The 23,162-nt window shown below is 38.8% G+C and overlaps 1 protein-coding gene across 1 annotated transcript in view; it reads right to left on the reverse strand.

Annotated features, from left to right (window-relative positions):
* Positions 1 to 4,039: 4,039 nt before the first annotated feature.
* Positions 4,040 to 23,162, reverse strand: part of LOC130569351 (phosphatidylethanolamine N-methyltransferase-like) — a 52,519-nt gene continuing 33,396 nt past the window's right edge. The window contains exons 4-5 of the mRNA XM_057358945.1: positions 16,807 to 16,952; positions 4,040 to 4,161 (exon numbers count right to left, since the gene is read on the reverse strand). Of these exons, the coding sequence (XP_057214928.1) occupies positions 4,046 to 4,161; positions 16,807 to 16,952 (262 nt within the window). The 3' untranslated portion in view covers positions 4,040 to 4,045. The remainder of the gene's footprint in view (positions 4,162 to 16,806; positions 16,953 to 23,162) is intronic.

Genomic DNA, 23,162 nt, shown 5'->3' on the forward strand with positions numbered 1-23,162 from the left:
TGATACTCATTATCACTCACGCCACCGGCCCCGCCTTCCTGCCCCACGGCTCTCGTCCCGCCTTCCTCACTACAGTAATGTTTTAAATAAAGAATACTTTTTCAATATTGTATGTGGAGTTACATGTGTTGGATAAAAGTAAATTCTATATAAATATTATTAAAATCTAATTTATATTTACTAAAAACATAAACCAATAAATATGATTACAGTAGTGTACTGTTAATCTAGGGTTTTACAGTACCTGGACTGTATATAGTTACAGTAGTGTTTAATTACTGTAAAATTGAAATACAGTTATGGTACTGTAAATTTTAATTACAGTAACTTACTGGCAACAGTGTAAGTAACTTTAAAAACCCTTTGAAATGTCTAACAGTGTAAATGTAAATGTACTAAATGCTTTTAAAACCTGTTTAAATTAGAATGGTTAATCCCGAGTGTGTTTGTAAAAACTAAAGTCCATAAATATAAATATAAAGCCTGAAGAAAACATATACATTTTACTTAAAAATAAAGAGCAATTCATTTAATAAATTAATAATAAAGGACTTTTTAGGATTGGGGTACAATCCCCCAAAAGGTCAGATATGCAAAATAATTTTAAAAGCACTAGTAAGATCTTCGTAAAACCAAAACATGGTGCTATTCTAAGTTCTCTTCTTTAAGTAGTATGTGTCTGTGTCTAGTACTCAGTCTCTATTGGTCAGACAGAGGTGTTAGATACAGGAAGTGCTTCCCATGGACACAATTGAAGGCACAGCATGGTCAGCATAGGTTGGGTTTAGATGTGTGAATACAGACAATCACAAAACGTGTTAGCAGGTCCTGCCTCACAGAACATTAAGTGCCCTTAAGATGTGTATTGGATTAGAATTGGTAGATCTAGCACTACATGAGATCCTACATGAGCTAGATGTAAACCCTGAAGAGGTGTCATAGTATTGACAAATCAGAAGAGCTTTATTGCCAAGTGTGCTTGCACACACAAGGAATTTTCTTTGGTGTTGGAAGCTTCTAGTACAGACATTCAACACAATGACAANAAATACTAATAATGATGATAAGGATTGTAATGATATATAGCAAAAAAAAGTAAAAATCACGATATATGGAGATAAACGGTTTTAGAAGGACAGCACCGATATAAAACAAAATTTGCTCTGAAAAAAATACATCCAATAAATCCCTTACAAGTTGAGATGCACCTATACTAAATTTCTCCACTGATACCGGTAGACGATTATTCAGAGTGATATCTGCTGATACAGATTCTGAAGATAAAATTGATATTTCATAACTTTCTTAATGCTATTAATTAATATAATTGACTACTAATATTGAACATCAAACTGGTGATGTTTCTTAAAACGAAACTTGGTTGGTTGCTTTACCTGTCGGTCATATGGCCTCTTGGGTTGGGCGGGCCTTGGCCAAAGAAAGCAGCCAAAGTTCCCAGACCTTCAGTATGAATGTTATGTGAGACTCCACACAGTCTAAAGGCGAAAGTATGGTCCGGCCATCCGCGCACCGCCCATATGACGCGATTTTCGTCATCAGAAGGGTCGCACCCTGTCCGAGTGCAGCCCATTTTTTGAGACCGAGCGGACGTGACACATACAACAGCGCATGGGCGAGAAAAGTGCGCTAGTCCACTAGGTGTCAATACATACACAGAAAGTGTGCAGTGTACCGTTGTCGAAGAAGAATGATACAAAACCAACACACACTGAAACCAAGAACAGTAAGCGAAGAAGCATTTCCTTCTCCATACTGTTTGTGGTTGTTGTTGTTGTTCTTGTTGTCTTGCTGTTTGCTCGGATTGTTTGCAATGGCGAATGACTTTCTCTATCATTAATTTGCAGTGGGTCTGTTAATGAAGCGACTCAGCGCTGCCCTCTGACGGTCTGGTAGAGCACACATACTCATTTGTATTACACATGTGTCGAACTTGGACGTCCATGCTTAATCCGTGATGAGTATGCTCAAGAAGCTGTGCAGACACGTTTGTGCGCGAGACGGACACGGAAAGTCAAGTATACCCGTGGCTTAACGCAGGGGTTCCCAAACTTTTCAGCCCGCGACCCCCAAAATAACAGTGCCAGTGACTCGAGACCCCATATCCTCGGAGGTGGTTACAGTATACATACGTTGCATCCAAATGCGAACATGCACCTTGTAATAAAGCTCAATAAAACGGAAGGAAGGAGGCGGGAACCGGCGAACATTCAAACACTTTAATCCAAAAATAAACAAACAATAACACGGAAATAAAAGGCCGGCAGCCACCTCACGGACGACTGCCGGCCACACAAACATAAATAAAACTTAACATGTCCGGGCCCGGTCCTCTCTCGTCGGCAGTCCTGTCGCCCATCCTCTTATGCTCCCGATCTCCTCCGTGAGGCATGTGGGACCGGTGCGCCTACAGCTGATACTCATTATCACTCAAGCCACCGGCCCCACCTTCCTGCCCCACGGCTCTCGTCCCGCCTTCCTCGCTACACACCTATTCTACCCAAACGTGCATAATGACAACACATTTCTGGAAATCATCTTGCGACCCCGCCCTCTCGACCTTGCGACCCTCCAGGGGGTTATATACCTTCATACTGCCCAAATCAAGAAAGAATTGCATATTAGCTGGTGCTAGTCCAGCTAGTGTACCACTCCCCAAGACTGGATTTTCTTAAACCCAACATATGCTGGTGACCGGCTGTACTGCCCTTTTCACCAGTTAATGATGCATGTTATCATACAGACAGAAAAAAAATCACTCTAACACATACTCCCAGGTTCCTGGCAAAGGCGTGAGAGGGTGAATGGGCTCCAAGTGTCAGAAATTCACTCTACGCAAGGTTAGCAACCAGCCCCTTTCCTCTATGACGCACAAGAGACCATGATGAACTATTTGATCGATTTTGGACCAGTAAGCCGAGACAGAAAGAGACACACACACAGAGACACAGAGAGTGGCGAACAGTAAAAAGGTTTATAGTTTAGGAGACCATAGGCCACTCACTTGCTCCATCAGTGGTTGCCTAGCAACCAAACAAGCCAGTCATCAGCAGACTGGTCACTGTTGTCAAGGTGACCGCATGCAGACCCACTCCAACTTTTTTTTAAGTCTGTTAGGGAAAGCTGTCTGAAAGCTCTCCACCACAACATAAATAAACTAACACATTGTCTAGACCTAAAGCTGCAGCATTGTTCACCATGCCGTCACGGCTGCGTAACTTCAGCATAAAAAGATCAGATTTCTTGCATTATTTATTTTTAAGTCATTTTTAATATTACTCACATTTCACTATCAGCAGGAGATTCTTCCGTTGCTATTAAAGAGGTTTATCAACCTGTGAGACACTCACACATGCGCGTGTGTGTTTAGATGGAAGATATCCAGAAATAGCAGCATATTGCTCCTGAGAAATCTGTTACTGCAAATTATAGCTGCTTGTCTCAGACAGTATAGCTTCTCTCTCTCTGTAACAGTTACAACGGTTGACAGGTCCATGGAGGGATGGAAATTAGTGTCCTGGGGATTTTGGGACCACAGTATGGTTTACTAATGAGCACATAGGCAAGTTATCCGGAAATACCTGGGGAGTGCAGCAAGACACCGGTACATGTGTCACCATGATCAAACAGGAATTGATTAGCGTACTTTTTTATTTTTAACTTCTGAGATTTTTCTGACTCTCTGAAATAATAGTCTAGGGATTTATGTCTGAAATCAGACAGTTTGCTATTTAGTATATCTATTATGGTTATGTGCTATTTTAAACAGTACAATGGGGTCAAAAAGTCTACATTGGAAATCTGAAATTTAAAACCTTAGTAAAAAAGAGAAGAAATGTTATGAAAAAGAAATATTACAATTTTGCACTTGGTCTGTAATCACATGGTTTTGTAAGCAAACTTGTGGCGCCATAAACCATGTTTCTCACTCAAACGTTTAGGATAATAATAAAAAATAATCATTTTTTTACTAATGGCATTTTAGACCAAACTGTACATGAATGACGAGGTTATGCAGAATGCAGACTCACATTAAAGCCAAGCTCAGGTAGTTAGCAGTGCTTCCCCAGTACATGGGGTTGTCCATCACGTTGAAAGGAAACCCGGTTACCTTCTGATCCATCAGAATGCCAAAGTAGTCCCCTGTTTAAAGAAAGAAAATAAATGGTCGATATTTTCATTCACAGACAAAATCTGTTTTTAAGAAATTGTCTAAATCCAATGAATCCAGCTGCATTATTAAAGGAATGGTTCACCCAAAAATGAAAATTCTGTCATTATTTACTCACTCTCAAGTTGTTTCAAACCTGTATTAATTACTTTGTTCTGTTGAACACAAAAGAAGATATTTGGAAGACTGTTTGTAACCAAACGTACCATGAAAGTCAATAGTGCCCCAGAACAACAAACCTTAGACAAGTTTGAAACAACTTGAGGGGGAGTAAATGATGAAAGAATTTTCATTTTTGAGTCCAAGCTCTAGTTGAGTCTGGTGTTGAACTTCATGGGTTGTGTCTTTTCTAAAAATGAAAAGTGCTGCCCTGCATACTGTCCACTCAGTGGGCAGATTCTATTTTAAAGTGAGCATCACTATACCCCAACACACTTTTGTAGGCTGCTTGTGGCAGTAAAGTACAGGTTATCTCGTGACTAGTCGTCATATGCGTTTTATTACGACGCATCTGATGACTAGTCATGAGACGTGCCAGAATGTGCGCCTACATTTGAATTTACACTCTTAAAAATAAAAGTGCTTCACGATGCCATAAAATAAAAAAAATGTCAAAAATGGTTCCCATGAAGAACCTTTAAAAATCTGAAGAACCTTTATGTTTTACCAAAATGTTTCTATGTGGCGAAAAGGTTCTTCAGAATATGAAAAGATAAAAAAAGAGATGGTTCTTTAAAGAAACTTTGACTGAAGGGTTCTTTGTGGAACCAGAAATGGGTTCTTCTATGGCATCACAGTAAAAACCTTATTTTTTAAGAGATACCTTCCTGGAATGTTTACATGAATATGTAATGATAGGACCACTAAACAAACATAAAATATTAAACATTTTCTCTTGTAGACATATATTAACCCATCACAGTCATGGGGTTATTTTTTATGATGGAGCCCTCAAAAAACGTGGACCCCTTCAATGCCATTACAAAGCTAGAAAAAGCCAGGATATTCATATAACTCAGATTGTGTTGGGTTGGAAGAAAGTAAAGTCATATACATCATGGATGGGCAGTGAGGGATTTTTTAATTCCTTTTAATACTGAATACATGTAATTATTATCCATTATACTCTCGTACATTGCAAAATCTGATCATGTTTTTTTAGAACATGGCTGGATTTAAACCCCGATGGATTTCAAAGAAAAGCATGGATCATCATGCTTCAAGCAAATCATCATATGAAAATACAGTGGCTTAGTTTAAAATCATTATTCAACTTAGATTGCACCAGTCATACAGTATATAAGATATATATAATGTATATAAAAGTATATAATGTAGCCTAAACATTGCATTCCCTCTATGATATGCGCTCCTTCTAGGGTCAACCAACATAAAGCCCTGTTTGAATTTTGTGATCTATTCCGAAATCCCTGCACCTGCCCTTAAAAGAAGGTAGAGCACCCTTGTGTCACCGGGAGCCTATGTAACCACCCTCTTGCCCATATCTGGGTTTTAACCCCTCCTTCTTTCTTCTCTCTCTGACCCAGTTTAGGACAAAGGTCTGACGGTAACATGCACCTGGGGTGTTCGAGCTCCTAGAGGGTTCTTTTATTTGTGTTTCACTTTTTGAGACATTCATTATATATCTCTGTTATATAAGCTCCTACACTGGGGAGCCCTCCGATGGCTCAGGGTGGTGGAGAGAATGTAAGTCGCTTTGGATAAAAGCGTCTGCCGCGTAAATGTAATTGTAGCGAGGAAGGCGGGACGAGAGCCGTGGGGCAGGAAGGCGGGGCCGGTGGCGTGAGTGATAATGAGTATCAGCTGTACGCGCACCGGTCTCGCATGCCTCACGGGGGAGCTCGGGAGCATAAGAGGACGAGCGACGGGACTGCCGACGAGAGAGGACCGGGCCCGGAAGTTGTTAAGTTTTGTTTACCTTCGTGTGGCCGGCAGTCGTCTGTGAGGGGCTGCCGGCCTGCTTTAATGCTGCTTATTGTTTATTTATTTTTGATTAAAGTTTATTGTTAAATGTTCTGTATCACCGCCATTATCATTCACAAAGAGAAAAACAAAAATTGTGGCACATGTAAAATGTACTATACATAAAATATAATGCATTTGTTATTATTGCCCACCATAACTCATTGACAGTCCTATTCAGGATTCTTTATTAATGTAATACAGAAATATAAATTAATAAATTTCATTTACCCAGAAAGGTGCCACTAAAACCCAAGGTCAGGAAACTGCTGATAACAAACAAAGAACCTATAGCCATAAGAGCTGCTCCTGCATAGTACACCAGTGCATTATCCAGTGCCTCCCAGCGTGGTTGTCCCTTCATAGCAACTGTAATACTGAAATAGAAAGAGATGAAAAACAATGAGTGCACATCACTAAAAACGTATGATTGCAAATATAACAATCTAGCCTGCGTTTGTCTTGTCACGCAATACATAACAGTTCTGAAAAACCACTCCATTTCCGACTGCTTCCGACCGCAGGTACAAAAGTCTTGCACTGGTCTGTTTGAATTATTAGAAAAGATATTTGTGTCAAAGAAAAAGTGGGTTAGGGTGACAACCGGCATATGCAAAACATACTTACGGCAACACTGAGGGCATAATGGAAATTGGGTAAGGCTACTTGCTTTTGGGAAAAGCAAAAACTGGTTAGTTTATATGGACATCATTTTAATTCAGTCAGGATCAATATCAACAAAAAAGATTGAGGGCATTATAAAAAGGTACAAAGGGCATTATCAGCAGCACCTCACCAAATGGCATCTTTCACCAAGGATAATGGATGAGATGAAACTGGGATCGGACACACAACTAATGAAATGTCTCTCTGATAATAGCAAGGAAAGGTAAGTATGCTATGTATTTCTATAATAACTTATCCCCCAAACACAGAGGATGCCTACCCGACAAACCCAGTGAAACCTCAGACCTCCTTTCCTCTATTAATATTCCTGACCGCTCTCCATGTCATGCATAAGGAGTGGGAAATGTCCTATTGGGCATTTCAACTGTGCTGAAATTGTGGGATTATAACACCTAGTCCGATTAAGCGAATCTAATTTGGCGGTATGGTTCTACTCTGGGCAAAAATCCCTACCCATCCATGCAGCCAGAATGAATAAGAGCAGGGAGAGCAGTGATAACCCCCCTTAGGGTAAACTGAACGGAATGCAGTGAGCACAAAGCTTGGATTCATCCGCGCAGAGCAGCAGTGCCAAAGCACAAGCCATGTAAAGAAAATCACTCCACATTTAACTGAAATTTTATGTTTCAAACTGAGATGCCGACAAAGAGGCGAAACTTAGGGTCTGCAACTTTAAAAGCTAACCCTAACTCTACTTCCCCAATTTCTTAAGAACATTTAAAATGTTTAGTAAAAAACAACTAACAATAATTCCTCGTGACCACTTACTACTTTTTATTAAATTATTACTTTCTATTAAATGTAAATACTTAACATGAAAGGTTATCATATTGCACACCTCACAAATTATTTTGTTTAGTATCGTATTCTGAAAAACAATATTACTTTTTTGAAGGGACTAATTCATCATTTACTCTCATGTCTCACTTATATTGCTTGCTGTTGTGATAGTAATAAAAAAGGGTTATGTTTTGTGCTACTTGTGAGAAAAAGGGGAAGCAAAATTGCCTGTTGATGCCATCCTTTCACACTATTCCTAATTTTCAACAACAGTTTTAATTTAACAGTAAAAAATTCTGTAATTTTACATCTTCAGCACAATTATCTAATATCAATTTTTTTTAATATTGCCCAGCCCTATGTCCACTCCACAGATGCTAAACAAGTAAAACCACTGGATAGCAACAAACTAACACTGTTAAGACTGTGAAGGACAAACCAGCTGACAAAAGGCTTCTGTCCTACTGCTCTAATTCCTACAAAACCCCCTCCATAGACAAGGACTGTTCACACAGATGCACTTCACGCTGACCTGTCCTTTAGCCTGAGGTAATTTTCACCAGTGGGGAAGTTTTTCCTAACAGTTCTGTCTTTCTAGTCAAGAAAGTAGTAATTATTTTTCTTCTTTCTCTGTACTTTTGGCCTTTACACCAAAACTGAAAACAAGTCATTTGGACTTCATTGGCCTCCTCTGCCTACTAAAGCCACCTGGCTGTGCAGCTTGTCCAGGAGCAGAGGAAAAGGAAGGTTTGTAGAAGAAAGAAGAAAAGAGAGAAAGGTCAGTGTTATGTAAAGGACCATTGTGTTTATTTTTCTAGGTCTCTGGGTCATGGCTAATAAATTGGTTGCACCTTAGGTTGACACTAGGTTTTACCATTTACACTGGGTTAAAACACATCTTACATGTGGTGTGGGTGATTGTTCGATAATACATAATTTATTTAATTTATCTCAATGGTTGTTGACCTGGCCTAAATTATTTTTATGTTGCCAACTTTGCTCAGGGACAACATATAACTTTTTATGCATATATTGCTTGGCAAAATGGGGTATATGCATACGGGTCGATGACGTACTTCCTCTAAAATCTCAGCCAGGCTGTTACATCCGGCATCATAGGGAACAGCGTTTCGCTTCAGTATGCACATATTATTATTATTATAGTATAGGATTATGATCAACAAAGTGAGTCTAATTATTCAAACACTTCGCCATATGTCAACAACCAAAAAGGAGAAGCACTTCAGGCTATCTGTTTCAAGGTACATCAACAAATATGAAAAAAAGCAAATTGAACTTTTTCACTTACTAGGGGCATGATCACAGATGAACTTTTTTTGCACATGGCACCTGTGCTACAGAGTTTTAAAGTTTTTAAGCACAGGCCAAACAGTTGTAGCACAAGTATACGTCTGTTATCAGCTTTAAAGGACTTTGGACCAACTTTATGGAGATGCAGATTTTATTTTCCAACAGGACTTGGCACCTGCACACAGTGCCAAAGCTACCAGTACCTGGTTTAAGGACCATGGTATCCCTGTTCTTAATTGGCCAGCAAACTCGCCTGACCTTAACCCCATAGAAAATCTATGGGGCATTGTGAAGAGGAAGATGCGATATGCCTGACCCAACAATGCAGAAGAGCTGAAGGCCAGAGCAACCTGGCCTCTCATAACACCTGAGCAGTGCCACAGACTGATCGACTCCATGCCACGCCGCATTGCTGCAGTAATTCAGGCAAAAGGAGCCCCAACTATGTATTGAGTGCTGTACATGCTCATACCTTTCATGTTCATACTTTTCAGTTGGCCAAGATTTCTAAAAATCCTTTCTTTGTATTGGTTTTAAGTAATATTCTAATTTTCTGAGATACTGAATTTGGGATTTTCATTAGTTGTCAGTTATAATCATCAAATTAAAAGAAATAAACATTTGAAATATATCAGTCTGTGTGTAATGAATGAATATAATATACAATTTTCACTTTTTGAATGGAATTAGTGAAATAAATCAACTTTTTGCTGATATTCTAATTATATGACCAGCACCTGTACATACAATACAGAGTTCTGTATTTTCAATGCTTTACTATACAGTAGTAAACACATTTGTCCATAAAAAACTGTATTGTCATAGAACGGTTTGGCAGAACCCAGTCGCAGACAGGAGAGTACAAAAAAATGTTTTTATTTAACAAAAACACAAAACAAAACAGGAAAATAATACTCGCTAAAACAAAACAAACACTTCCCATGTGGGGAATAACTAGGAATCAAAAAATAACAAACACCATAACAAAAAGGTAGAAACAGGGCTAAACTAGGGAAACAGATAAACATGAACAACTCGAGAGTTACTATATGAATGACACGAAGGGGTTGACATGTAGTATACACGACAACAAACCGGCAAAGGACAGAGAACAAAGGGACATTATATGTGGGAAGACTAACGAAGGGTAATTACATACGGGAGGTGACGGGCAGGTGACTGGGATTAACACTCAAAGTAAGATTACGGGAGACAGGAAGGCGGGGCTGAGAGACAAGACAGGATGACACGCGGCGAAACTGACAACAAAGCCACGTGTCTCCACACAAAACGCAACATAAACCTGCAAGACGTGGTTCTGTCACGACTCCGTCCAATGAGCATGAGAACTCGTAACAGGAAAGACAGAGTCCTGACATGTATACTCTAGTATTTACTACAGTAAAATTCTTGTGTACTATATTATATTGGAACCTTACTATAGTAAATTTTAAGTATACTATAGTGTTTACTGCAGTTTATATATTCAAGTTATCAAAGTTAAAGATCGGGTATCATGCTATGTCATGCATTCTGATTCTTTACACTGTAAAATGTGCTGGCTTCTCATGCTTAACATGGTCAACTTGTTAAAAAACGAATTGGACATATGACGTAGTATTTCTGTACTTGACACACTCCCCCAGCACTCCAACTTGTTTCGAATTTTTTAAATAATTACAAAAAACTTTCCGAAATATTAATTTCTTGGCTATTCTCCCGGAAAAGCACAGCAAGGCGAAAGAAAGAGCCTGCCCACGAGCCAACCGACGAGCGATACCCGCTTTACCATCAATGTTATCTGTGCTACGTCAAGATGGTCTGCACTGCAGCTCATTACTCTTGCGATAGTAAAGTTTAGGTGTGTCTGTTTGTTCATGGCATTTCAGTTGTGGATGTTATATAAACGCTGGATATAACGCTGGATTTGGAGATTGTTTGAAACTGATAGATGGCACGGTCTCAGTGCTAAAAGATGCCGGACATGAACTGCACATGGTAAGTCAAACTAAGTCATACGTCTGTGTTTTGTTGGCAATCGGCGTGTACGTGCATAATGTACAAAACACGAAGGGATTATTGTGATGATGTGTTGCTTGCTCGTGCTGTAGTTCCATCCCACTTTCCCCACTAGCCCCACCTCTAGCATCTTGTGTTTTTCCGTAAATAATCATACAGCTGTATCTCTCTTTTATAAATTTGATCAAACTAAATACACTTCGAAGATACGATGTATGCAATACTACTGTATATGCACTCAAGATTGATATGAGATTGGCAGACCCTGCCTGTGATATGCGATCTTTAATTATTTTATCATCTGGTTCAAATTAAGCTGACTTTTATTTTGGCGGTTCGTCGCGCAGACGCTTGAGTTTCAGTGTGGTTGACAGTAGCTTCGCTCAAACAGTGAGATGCTCGTAAAATAAACTCTGTGGATGAACTTCATGTGTTCATGTCTTCGTATAGTGAGATACAGACAAATCCACGAGTGTCACGCCTGTAACATGTTAAAGTGTGCAGCTCATTCACTCATAGACACGCAGAACAAGCATATTTAGATAGTATAATTCCGCTTTCGTGATTCCTTCCATGTTTTCCCACATGGCACAGATCAGTGGGCTCTAGATCAATGGACTTGGCTGTAAAACAAGTTTTAATTGCAAAAACTAAATAAAAACGAAAATAAATAGTGGTGTGCCATTAGTTAACCTCACACACGAACAAGCACAACGACAAACGCACTTCACACAAACAAGCGGCTCTGTCTAATTCACCTGCCAAACTGTATCGTACACGTGCAATACTATTACATTTATTCGTAGCACAGACCGATTTTTTTCGTAGCATGTGCAACATATATGTCGCACTGTACAGCCCTGCATATACATATATATACCCCACTTTTTATTTATAAAAAATAAAGCACTTTCGGTATGCAGCCAAATAGGTAAAAATATCAAATATATTTTAACAAACAATGACGATTTTGATGATATGCTTTTTGCATTAATTTCAATGCACTTTTTTTCAGCAGTCAGTTATAGGTCAGTTATAGTTTTGCTTTGTTCATTTACTTATTTTAAGTTATATTGTGTTTTGTTGGTATATTGTCTGCTGGAATGTGAAATGGAACCCTTTGCTATAGTAGTAGGCATGATGCATCGCGACCTCGCCATTGTATTAAAAAATCATCATCTCTAACAAGGATTGACGTTTACACATTCACATATTCAATTATTGCAACAATTAAAAAATTGGCTAAATAAATAGAAAAAATGTTTAAAAAAATGTTTTCAGTATTCGGCTATCTGTCAAGTGTTTTATTATATTCACTTTCGGCTTTGACCAACAATTTTATTTTTGGTGCATCCCTTGTGTCTTTGTTTCCTCTTTTGTGTTGATGTTTTGTTTCTTGTGAGCATGGTGTGGTTGACAGCCTGTCATGTGCTTTCTCGTAATTGTGATGTGACCCCACCCCCTCGTTAAACCTGCTTATCTCCTCGTTATTGTTTCATTCTTCTCACCTGCTCTGCTCATTGTCTTCTCTCTCTCCTCTCCTGTCTCTCGTTTGCTTTATGACTATCATCTGCTCTATTCGTTCTCTTCTCTCTCTTCCCTCCTGTTTCTCGTTTGGGTTCTGATTTCCTACCATCATCTCTCCGGCGGGTTGAGGATCTTCCCGCCGATTGTCGTGCCATTGGTGGTGCGCCTCATTTGGACTTTTTGGATTGTATACTGTGTGTTATTTAATAAACATATCTGTTTTTCCCCGCATCTGAGTCTGCCGCCTTGTTGTACCATGACATCCATAGTATGTACCAGTAGATGTTCTGATCCTCGACAGCCTCTAGTGTCAAATGCAGTTCTAATGCCTCTTTTGGTTAATGAAGCATAGAAGCAGAACTTTGTTTCTTCATAATTGTGATGAGGGAGGCGTGACGAGAGCAGTGAGGCAGGGAGGCGGGGCCAGTGGCATGAGTGATAGTGGGAATCAGCTGCGCGCACACCGGTCCCGCTTGTCTCACGGAGGAGATCGGAAGCATAAAAGGACGAGCGACAGGAGTGTACGGCGAGAGAGGACCGGGCCCGGACATATGTTAAGTTTTGTTTGTTTGTGTGGCCGGCAGTGTACCGTCAGGTGGCTGCCGGCCTTTTTACTTCCAGATTATTGTTTGTTTATTTTTATTAAAGTTTATTGTGAATGTTCGCCGGTTCCCGCCTCCTTCCTTCCCTTTTATTGAGCCTTTTGTTACAATAATTAAAAGCAAAATGTTTATATCTACATTTATTTAACATTTATAAACCAATCTGATAACATGCCACCTTTAAACGGCATTGAATACACCTAAATGTCATTTCAGATGCAGCTTCCATGCCACCTTGGAAAATGAAAATACTGTTTGACAATAATGAGATTTGATGGAAATTGGTTACATACCTAGCTTAGGTCTCCTGCTTCTCAGCATTTTGAGAAAAATATGTACCCAGTACGTGTCCTTAGTTTAAGGAGACAATGTCACAAAGTATGCACAGATTTACAAAGATATGAAAGTCTGAGATTTCATTATCAGCTCAAATATTTCTCATTACATCATCTCAAAAGCCAATTAACTAAGCTATGTGATTCAGTTTGATTTTACAGCTCTCTATTCCCTCAATGACAACAATGTTCTTTTATATTTATATTTATCTAATTGTAGAAGAAACAATTTATACGTATATGAAACAACGGTCATTAAGTCTCGTAAGCTTTGAAAAGAGCAACATCTGAAAACAACACAGTACTGAGTACAGAGTACACAGAAGATTCATTATACTTAATGATTTTGGTGTTCAGCTTTAGTCTCCACTCACTTACTGTATGCTAACATCTACATGAAAACTGAGAAAGCCACAAAGATTGTTTGAAGGGCTGTGAAGGACTTTATAAAGTTAGAGAATTAACACACATACAAAAATACCAACAGTATTGCTAAAGAATTACAAAACAGATCTTTTCACTTTCAGTATTTTACACCATGATCTTGCAGTAATCTATTTAAGATGCCCACTACTACCAAAGCCAGCAATGCAGCTAAAGGTCTTCCGGTATGAACTGAGTATGGACAAGAAGTTATTTTGTGACCTTTTAAGATCTTATGAGCTTCAAGAACCTTTCCAAATTTCTCGTTGATCAATCTGTATTGCATTGACTGAAATGCAAGCAAGTAAAATTGTTTGTTATTGAAGAGAGCAGGTCAGGTCAAACCCACACAGGAACTAGGAATACATGATTCCAGTGTCTGTGTCATGTCACTCTACTCTTAATTAAAAAGCTATCAGAGGTCATAATATCCTGTACCTACTTCTGACGTTCACATGCCTACAGTTTTGAGTAGGCACCACTTCATGAACAGGCTTCTTGAACAATGCTGTTTCATTACCATCATGGAAAATGTCAAAGCACAGTAGTTGTCGAGGGAGGCAACCAGAAAAAAAGTCTCTTCAAAAAGCCATGTCACAAGAAGGCTCAAAAAATGTGCCCTTATACTGATGGGTGTGAGGGGACTTGGGCCCACCCTTACATTTTGTCTCACATATTATAAATTTGCAACAGCAGTTAATTCAACAAGTCAGTTCAACTAGTAAATTCAACAAGTCAATTAATCTTGACCGATGCAGTTAAATTGCAATAGTATGTACTAGGGGTGTGACAAGATTAGGGTGGAACGATTAATTGCATTTGCGATTAAATCACTATGTGATAAAATGTGATTTTCTAACCGCAAAGACTGTGATTAATTATGGGGATGTACAGTTTGATGGCACCCTGCTCGGAGCTGACCAGTACCATCTCAAAAGCATTAAAATGCATGCAAAATGCGCGCGGCTTTCTCCTTTTCCCCAAAGTGCTCAGGACGGAAGCTTGCTCTCTCATGGTGACTGCCTGTGAGTTAAGAGAGCGCTTTGCACTTCATTCACATCGCAACTGTGTTGTTCTCTATTTCAGCATGCTTGCCGCGCGTCTGTATTTGAACCATGAGCCGCGGCTGAAGAGCGTGTTGCACCACATGCTCCTTGCAACTGCACCTGTCTCTATTTATGTGCGCTTCCCGAAACTATTACATTTACATTTATTCATTTGGCAGACGCTTTTACCCAAAGCGACTTACAAGTAGTAGAGCATATAAACATTTTGTCAACACGTTAAACAGTACTGCTACTCTATTAACAATTACTTGTATTGCTTGGGTAGACTGTTTTTAAAATATTTTTATCTCCATTTTCCCTGACCAATGGACCTTGCCATTAGGGCTGTCACGATTATTAAATAATCGTCTCATCGCGATTGTTTGACCTCATCGCGATGGTTTCAGATCATCGCAATTATTGCACATCTCTATAGAAGACACTAGGGGGAGCTGTAGTGCATCTGCATATTGCATATTTTAGTGTATATATTGNTCCAGATCAGTGGCTGCAGCTTCAAAGACACTCCAATCCGTGCAGTCGAAACAGGCTTGTAAGGCCCGCTCTGTTTCGCTGCTCCATCTCTTTGCTGTTCTTGCTACAGGCTTGGCAGATGTAATAAATGTAATAGGACTGTCCGTATTTTTTTAAATAAGAACTATTAATTAATTACTTATCAATTCTGTATGTATGTACATGCATGTACAACACGTATGCATGAATGCACGCAATAGAGAGTTTTTGGCTAATACTGATTTTAACTGATTTGATTTCGTTTTATAAATCATAGAAAAATGGACTATGCGACAGACAAGTGCAATGCATTCACACAATAAATGTATAAACTATAAATTTATTACATTGGCCTTTTTCATGCTGTAGGCAATTTGTGGTTTTAAATTGAAAAAAGTGTCTGATAAATTTGGGCAGCCAATACATTTGAGCATTAGTATACGTGTATGTATGTTTAGTATGTATGTCTGTGAAGGACAGAAAAATATATAAACATTAGCCCTGCTGATCCTGTTGTGCTGTCAAAAAATTCACAAAATGTTACATGCATTTGTAAATCACTCTGAATAAAAGCATCTTCTAAATGATTAAAAGTGAAATGTAATGTTAATGTGAAAGTTTGAATAGGCGGTCTTTCACAAAGAAACTACCTCTGCTTTCTATTAATTTAGGAATTTATCACTGTTTTCCACAGTTGTACTTATTGCTAAATGATGACATTTTCCTTTTATACAACTTCCAATAGAGTTCCGATAGATAATTTCTACCTTTTATCCACATTATAGATTCCAAATTCTATGCAAAAGTCATACATAAATAAAGTGGGATTTCCTGCATCTATGGTTAAAAAACATATTAAACAACATATTAAATATTCCCATATAGGCAGGCATATTTAATTTAGGAGAAGGCTGTTCTTTAATTATATTTTGTCTGCAAACCCAATGAGAGTAAAAGTAAAATGCTGTAAAAACACAAAATTCAGTTGAAAAGAATTCTTTGTTATCACTTAAATAAATCTTTCTCATTCATTTACAATGAACATAAACGCAAAAGCTGACGTCAAGATGATCATGTGTACAATAACTCATGCATTTTTACTGTATTTGAGTAAAACACAGGGATTATGGGACATTATCTTTATATTTACTTAATCCCATATGTTATCATTTATTCATCGCCTGGCAAACTGTAACTCTCAGCTGTTGTTTACTATAATCACCGCCATTATCATTCACAAAGAGAAAAACAAAAATTGTGGCACATGTAAAATGTACTATACATAAAATATAATGCATTTGTTATTATTGCCCACCATAACTCCTTGACAGTCCTATTCAGGATTCTTTATTAATGTAATACAGAAGTATAAATTAATAAATTTCATTTACCCAGAAAGGTGCCACTAAAACCCAAGGTCAGGAAACTGCTGATAACAAACAAAGAACCTATAGCCATAAGAGCTGCTCCTGCATAGTACACCAGTGCATTATCCAGTGCCTCCCAGCGTGGTTGTCCCTTCATAGCAACTGTAATACTGAAATAGAAAGAGATGAAAAACACTGAGTGCACATCACTAAAAACGTATGATTGCAAATATAACAATCTAGCCTGCGTTTGTCTTGTCACGCAATACATAACAGTTCTGAAAAACCACTCCATTTCCGACTGCTTCCGACCGCAGGTACAGTGGTCTTGCACTGGTCTGTTTGAATTATTAGAAAAGATATTTGTGTCAAAGAAAAAGTGGGTTAGGGTGACAACCGGCATATGCAAAACATACTTACGGCAACACTGAGGGCATAATGGAAATTGGGTAAGGCTACTTGCTTTTGGGAAAAGCAAAAACTGGTTAGTTTATATGGACATCATTTTAATTCAGTCAGGATCAATATCAACAAAAAAGATTGAGGGCATTATAAAAAGGTACAAAGGGCATTATCAGCAGCACCTCACCAAATGGCATCTTTCACCAAGGATAATGGATGTGATGAAACTGGGATCGGACACACTACTAATGAAATGTCTCTCTGATAATAGCAAGGAAAGGTAAGTATGCTATGTATTTCTATAATAACTTATCCCCCAAACACAGAGGATGCCTACCCGACAAACCCAGTGAAACCTCAGACCTCCTTTCCTCTATTGATATTCCTGGCCGCTCTCCATGTCATGCATAAGGTGTGGGAAATGTCCTATTGGGCATTTCAACTGTGCTGAAATTGTGGGATTATAACACCTAGTCCGATTAAGCGAATCTAATTTGGCGGTATGGTTCTACTCTGGGCAAAAATCCCTACCCATCCATGCAGCCAGAATGAATAAGAGCAGGGAGAGCAGTGATAACCCCCCTTAGGGTAAACTGAACGGAATGCAGTGAGCACAAAGCTTGGATTCATCCGCGCAGAGCAGCAGTGCCAAAGCACAAGCCATGTAAAGAAAATCACTCCACATTTAACTGAAATTTTATGTTTCAAACTGAGATGCCGACAAAGAGGCGAAACTTAGGGTCTGCAACTTTAAAAGCTAACCCTAACTCTANTATACTCTAGTATTTACTACAGTAAAATTCTTGTGTACTATATTATATTGGAACCTTACTATAGTAAATTTTAAGTATACTATAGTGTTTACTGCAGTTTATATATTCAAGTTATCAAAGTTAAAGATCGGGTATCATGCTATGTCATGCATTCTGATTCTTTACACTGTAAAATGTGCTGGCTTCTCATGCTTAACATGGTCAACTTGTTAAAAAACGAATTGGACATATGACGTAGTATTTCTGTACTTGACACACTCCCCCAGCACTCCAACTTGTTTCGAATTTTTTAAATAATTACAAAAAACTTTCCGAAATATTAATTTCTTGGCTATTCTCCCGGAAAAGCACAGCGAAAGAAAGAGCCTGCCCACGAGCCAACCGACGAGCGATACCCGCTTTACCATCAATGTTATCTGTGCTACGTCAAGATGGACTGCACTGCAGCTCATTACTCTTGCGATAGTAAAGTTTAGGTGTGTCTGTTTGTTCATGGCATTTCAGTTGTGGATGTTATATAAACGCTGGATATAACGCTGGATTTGGAGATTGTTTGAAACTGATAGATGGCACGGTCTCAGTGCTAAAAGATGCCGGACATGAACTGCACATGGTAAGTCAAACTAAGTCATACGTCTGTGTTTTGTTGGCAATCGGCGTGTACGTGCATAATGTACAAAACACGAAGGGATTATTGTGATGATGTGTTGCTTGCTCGTGCTGTAGTTCCATCCCACTATCCCCACTAGCCCCACCTCTAGCAACTTGTGTTTTTCCGTAAATAATCATACAGCTGTATCTCTCTTTTATAAATTTGATCAAACTAAATACACTTCGAAGATACGAAGTATGCAATACTACTGTATATGCACTCAAGATTGATATGAGATTGGCAGACCCTGCCTGTGATAAGCGATCTTTAATTATTTTATCATCTGGTTCAAATTAAGCTGACTTTTATTTTGGCGGTTCGTCGCGCAGACGCTTGAGTTTCAGTGTGGTTGACAGTAGCTTCGCTCAAACAGTGAGATGCTCGTAAAATAAACTCTGTGGATGAACTTCATGTGTTCATGTCTTCGTATAGTGAGATACAGACAAATCCACGAGTGTCACGCCTGTAACATGTTAAAGTGTGCAGCTCATTCACTCATAGACACGCAGAACAAGCATATTTAGATAGTATAATTCCGCTTTCGTGATTCCTTCCATGTTTTCCCACATGGCACAGATCAGTGGGCTCTAGATCAATGGACTTGGCTGTAAAACAAGTTTTAATTGCAAAAACTAAATAAAAACGAAAATAAATAGTGGTGTGCCATTAGTTAACCTCACACACGAACAAGCACAACGACAAACGCACTTCACACAAACAAGCGGCTCTGTCTAATTCACCTGCCAAACTGTATCGTACACGTGCAATACTATTACATTTATTCGTAGCACAGACCGATTTTTTTCGTAGCATGTGCAACATATATGTCGCACTGTACAGCCCTGCATATACATATATATACCCCACTTTTTATTTATAAAAAATAAAGCACTTTCGGTATGCAGCCAAATAGGTAAAAATATCAAATATATTTTAACAAACAATGACGATTTTGATGATATGCTTTTTGCATTAATTTCAATGCACTTTTTTTCAGCAGTCAGTTATAGGTCAGTTATAGTTTTGCTTTGTTCATTTACTTATTTTAAGTTATATTGTGTTTTGTTGGTATATTGTCTGCTGGAATGTGAAATGGAACCCTTTGCTATAGTAGTAGGCATGATGCATCGCGACCTCGCCATTGTATTAAAAAATCATCATCTCTAACAAGGATTGACGTTTACACAATCACATATTCAATTATTGCAACAATAAAAAAATTGGCTAAATAAATAGAAAAAATGTTTAAAAAAATGTTTTCAGTATTCGGCTATCTGTCAAGTGTTTTATTATATTCACTTTCGGCTTTGACCAACAATTTTATTTTTGGTGCATCCCTTGTGTCTTTGTTTCCTCTTTTGTGTTGATGTTTTGTTTCTTGTGAGCATGGTGTGGTTGACAGCCTGTCATGTGCTTTCTCGTAATTGTGATGTGACCCCACCCCCTCGTTAAACCTGCTTATCTCCTCGTTATTGTTTCATTCTTCTCACCTGCTCTGCTCATTGTCTTCTCTCTCTCCTCTCCTGTCTCTCGATTGCTTTATGACTATCATCTGCTCTATTCGTTCTCTTCTCTCTCTTCCCTCCTGTTTCTCGTTTGGGTTCTGATTTCCTACCATCATCTCTCCGGCGGGTTGAGGATCTTCCCGCCGATTGTCGTGCCATTGGTGGTGCGCCTCATTTGGACTTTTTGGATTGTATACTGTGTGTTATTTAATAAACATATCTGTTTTTCCCCGCATCTGAGTCTGCCGCCTTGTTGTACCATGACATCCATAGTATGTACCAGTAGATGTTCTGATCCTCGACAGCCTCTAGTGTCAAATGCAGTTCTAATGCCTCTTTTGGTTAATGAAGCATAGAAGCAGAACTTTGTTTCTTCATAATTGTGATGAGGGAGGCGTGACGAGAGCAGTGAGGCAGGGAGGCGGGGCCAGTGGCATGAGTGATAGTGGGAATCAGCTGCGCGCACACCGGTCCCGCTTGTCTCACGGAGGAGATCGGAAGCATAAAAGGACGAGCGACAGGAGTGTACGGCGAGAGAGGACCGGGCCCGGACATATGTTAAGTTTTGTTTGTTTGTGTGGCCGGCAGTGTACCGTCAGGTGGCTGCCGGCCTTTTTACTTCCAGATTATTGTTTGTTTATTTTTATTAAAGTTTATTGTGAATGTTCGCCGGTTCCCGCCTCCTTCCTTCCCTTTTATTGAGCCTTTTGTTACAATAATTAAAAGCAAAATGTTTATATCTACATTTATTTAACATTTATAAACCAATCTGATAACATGCCACCTTTAAACGGCATTGAATACACCTAAATGTCATTTCAGATGCAGCTTCCATGCCACCTTGGAAAATGAAAATACTGTTTGACAATAATGAGATTTGATGGAAATTGGTTACATACCTAGCTTAGGTCTCCTGCTTCTCAGCATTTTGAGAAAAATATGTACCCAGTACGTGTCCTTAGTTTAAGGAGACAATGTCACAAAGTATGCACAGATTTACAAAGATATGAAAGTCTGAGATTTCATTATCAGCTCAAATATTTCTCATTACATCATCTCAAAAGCCAATTAACTAAGCTATGTGATTCAGTTTGATTTTACAGCTCTCTATTCCCTCAATGACAACAATGTTCTTTTATATTTATATTTATCTAATTGTAGAAGAAACAATTTATACGTATATGAAACAACGGTCATTAAGTCTCGTAAGCTTTGAAAAGAGCAACATCTGAAAACAACACAGTACTGAGTACAGAGTACACAGAAGATTCATTATACTTAATGATTTTGGTGTTCAGCTTTAGTCTCCACTCACTTACTGTAAGCTAACATCTACATGAAAACTGAGAAAGCCACAAAGATTGTTTGAAGGGCTGTGAAGGACTTTATAAAGTAAGAGAATTAACACACATACAAAAATACCAACAGTATTGCTAAAGAATTACAAAACAGATCTTTTCACTTTCAGTATTTTACACCATGATCTTGCAGTAATCTATTTAAGAAGCCCACTACTACCAAAGCCAGCAATGCAGCTAAAGGTCTTCCGGTATGAACTGAGTATGGACAAGAAGTTATTTTGTGACCTTTTAAGATCTTATGAGCTTCAAGAACCTTTCCAAATTTCTCGTTGATCAATCTGTATTGCATTGACTGAAATGCAAGCAAGTAAAATAGTTTGTTATTGAAGAGAGCAGGTCAGGTCAAACCCACACAGGAACTAGGAATACATGATTCCAGTGTCTGTGTCATGTCACTCTACTCTTAATTAAAAAGCTATCAGAGGTCATAATATCCTGTACCTACTTCTGACGTTCACATGCCTACAGTTTTGAGTAGGCACCACTTCATGAACAGGCTTCTTGAACAATGCTGTTTCATTACCATCATGGAAAATGTCAAAGAACAGTAGTTGTCGAGGGAGGCAACCAGAAAAAAAGTCTCATCAAAAAGCCATGTCACAAGAAGGCTCAAAAAATGTGCCCTTATACTGATGGGTGTGAGGGGACTTGGGCCCACCCTTACATTTTGTCTCACATATAATAAATTTGCAACAGCAGTTAATTCAACAAGTCAGTTCAACAAGTAAATTCAACAAGTCAATTAATCTTGACCGATGCAGTTAAATTGCAATAGTATGTACTAGGGGTGTGACAAGATTAGGGTGGAACGATTAATTGCATTTGCGATTAAATCACAATGTGATAAAATGTGATTTTCTAACCGCAAAGACTGTGATTAATTATGGGGATGTACAGTTTGATGGCACCCTGCTCGGAGCTGACCAGTACCATCTCAAAAGCATTAAAATGCATGCAAAATGCGCGCGGCTTTCTCCTTTTCCCCAAAGTGCTCAGGACGGAAGCTTGCTCTCTCATGGTGACTGCCTGTGAGTAAAGAGAGCGCTTTGCACTTCATTCACATCGCAACTGTGTTGTTCTCTATTTCAGCATGCTTGCCGCGCGTCTGTATTTGAACCATGAGCCGCGGCTGAAGAGCGTGTTGCACCACATGCTCCATGCAACTGCACCTGTCTCTATTTATGTGCGCTTCCCGAAACTATTACATTTACATTTATTCATTTGGCAGACGCTTTTACCCAAAGCGACTTACAAGTAGTAGAGCATATAAACATTTTGTCAACACGTTAAACAGTACAGCTACTCTATTAACAATTACTTGTATTGCTTGGGTAGACTGTTTTTAAAATATTTTTATCTCCATTTTCCCTGACCAATGGACCTTGCCATTAGGGCTGTCACGATTATTAAATAATCGTCTCATCGCGATTGTTTGACCTCATCGCGATGGTTTCAGATCATCGCAATTATTGCACATCTCTATAGAAGACACTAGGGGGAGCTGTAGTGCATCTGCATATTGCATATTTTAGTGTATATATTGCAACTAAAGCATGGTAATACTTGTAAAATGTGCCACCACAACACAATCACTTAAAAAAACCTAAAACATATACAAATTACCTGCAGTACAATTTAATATTATTTTAGCAAATCTCAGTGTGAAAACCAGTCTACCAAAATTCCA

This window comes from Triplophysa rosa, linkage group LG18, assembly GCF_024868665.1.
Source record: "Triplophysa rosa linkage group LG18, Trosa_1v2, whole genome shotgun sequence".
Lineage (NCBI taxonomy): Eukaryota > Metazoa > Chordata > Actinopteri > Cypriniformes > Nemacheilidae > Triplophysa > Triplophysa rosa.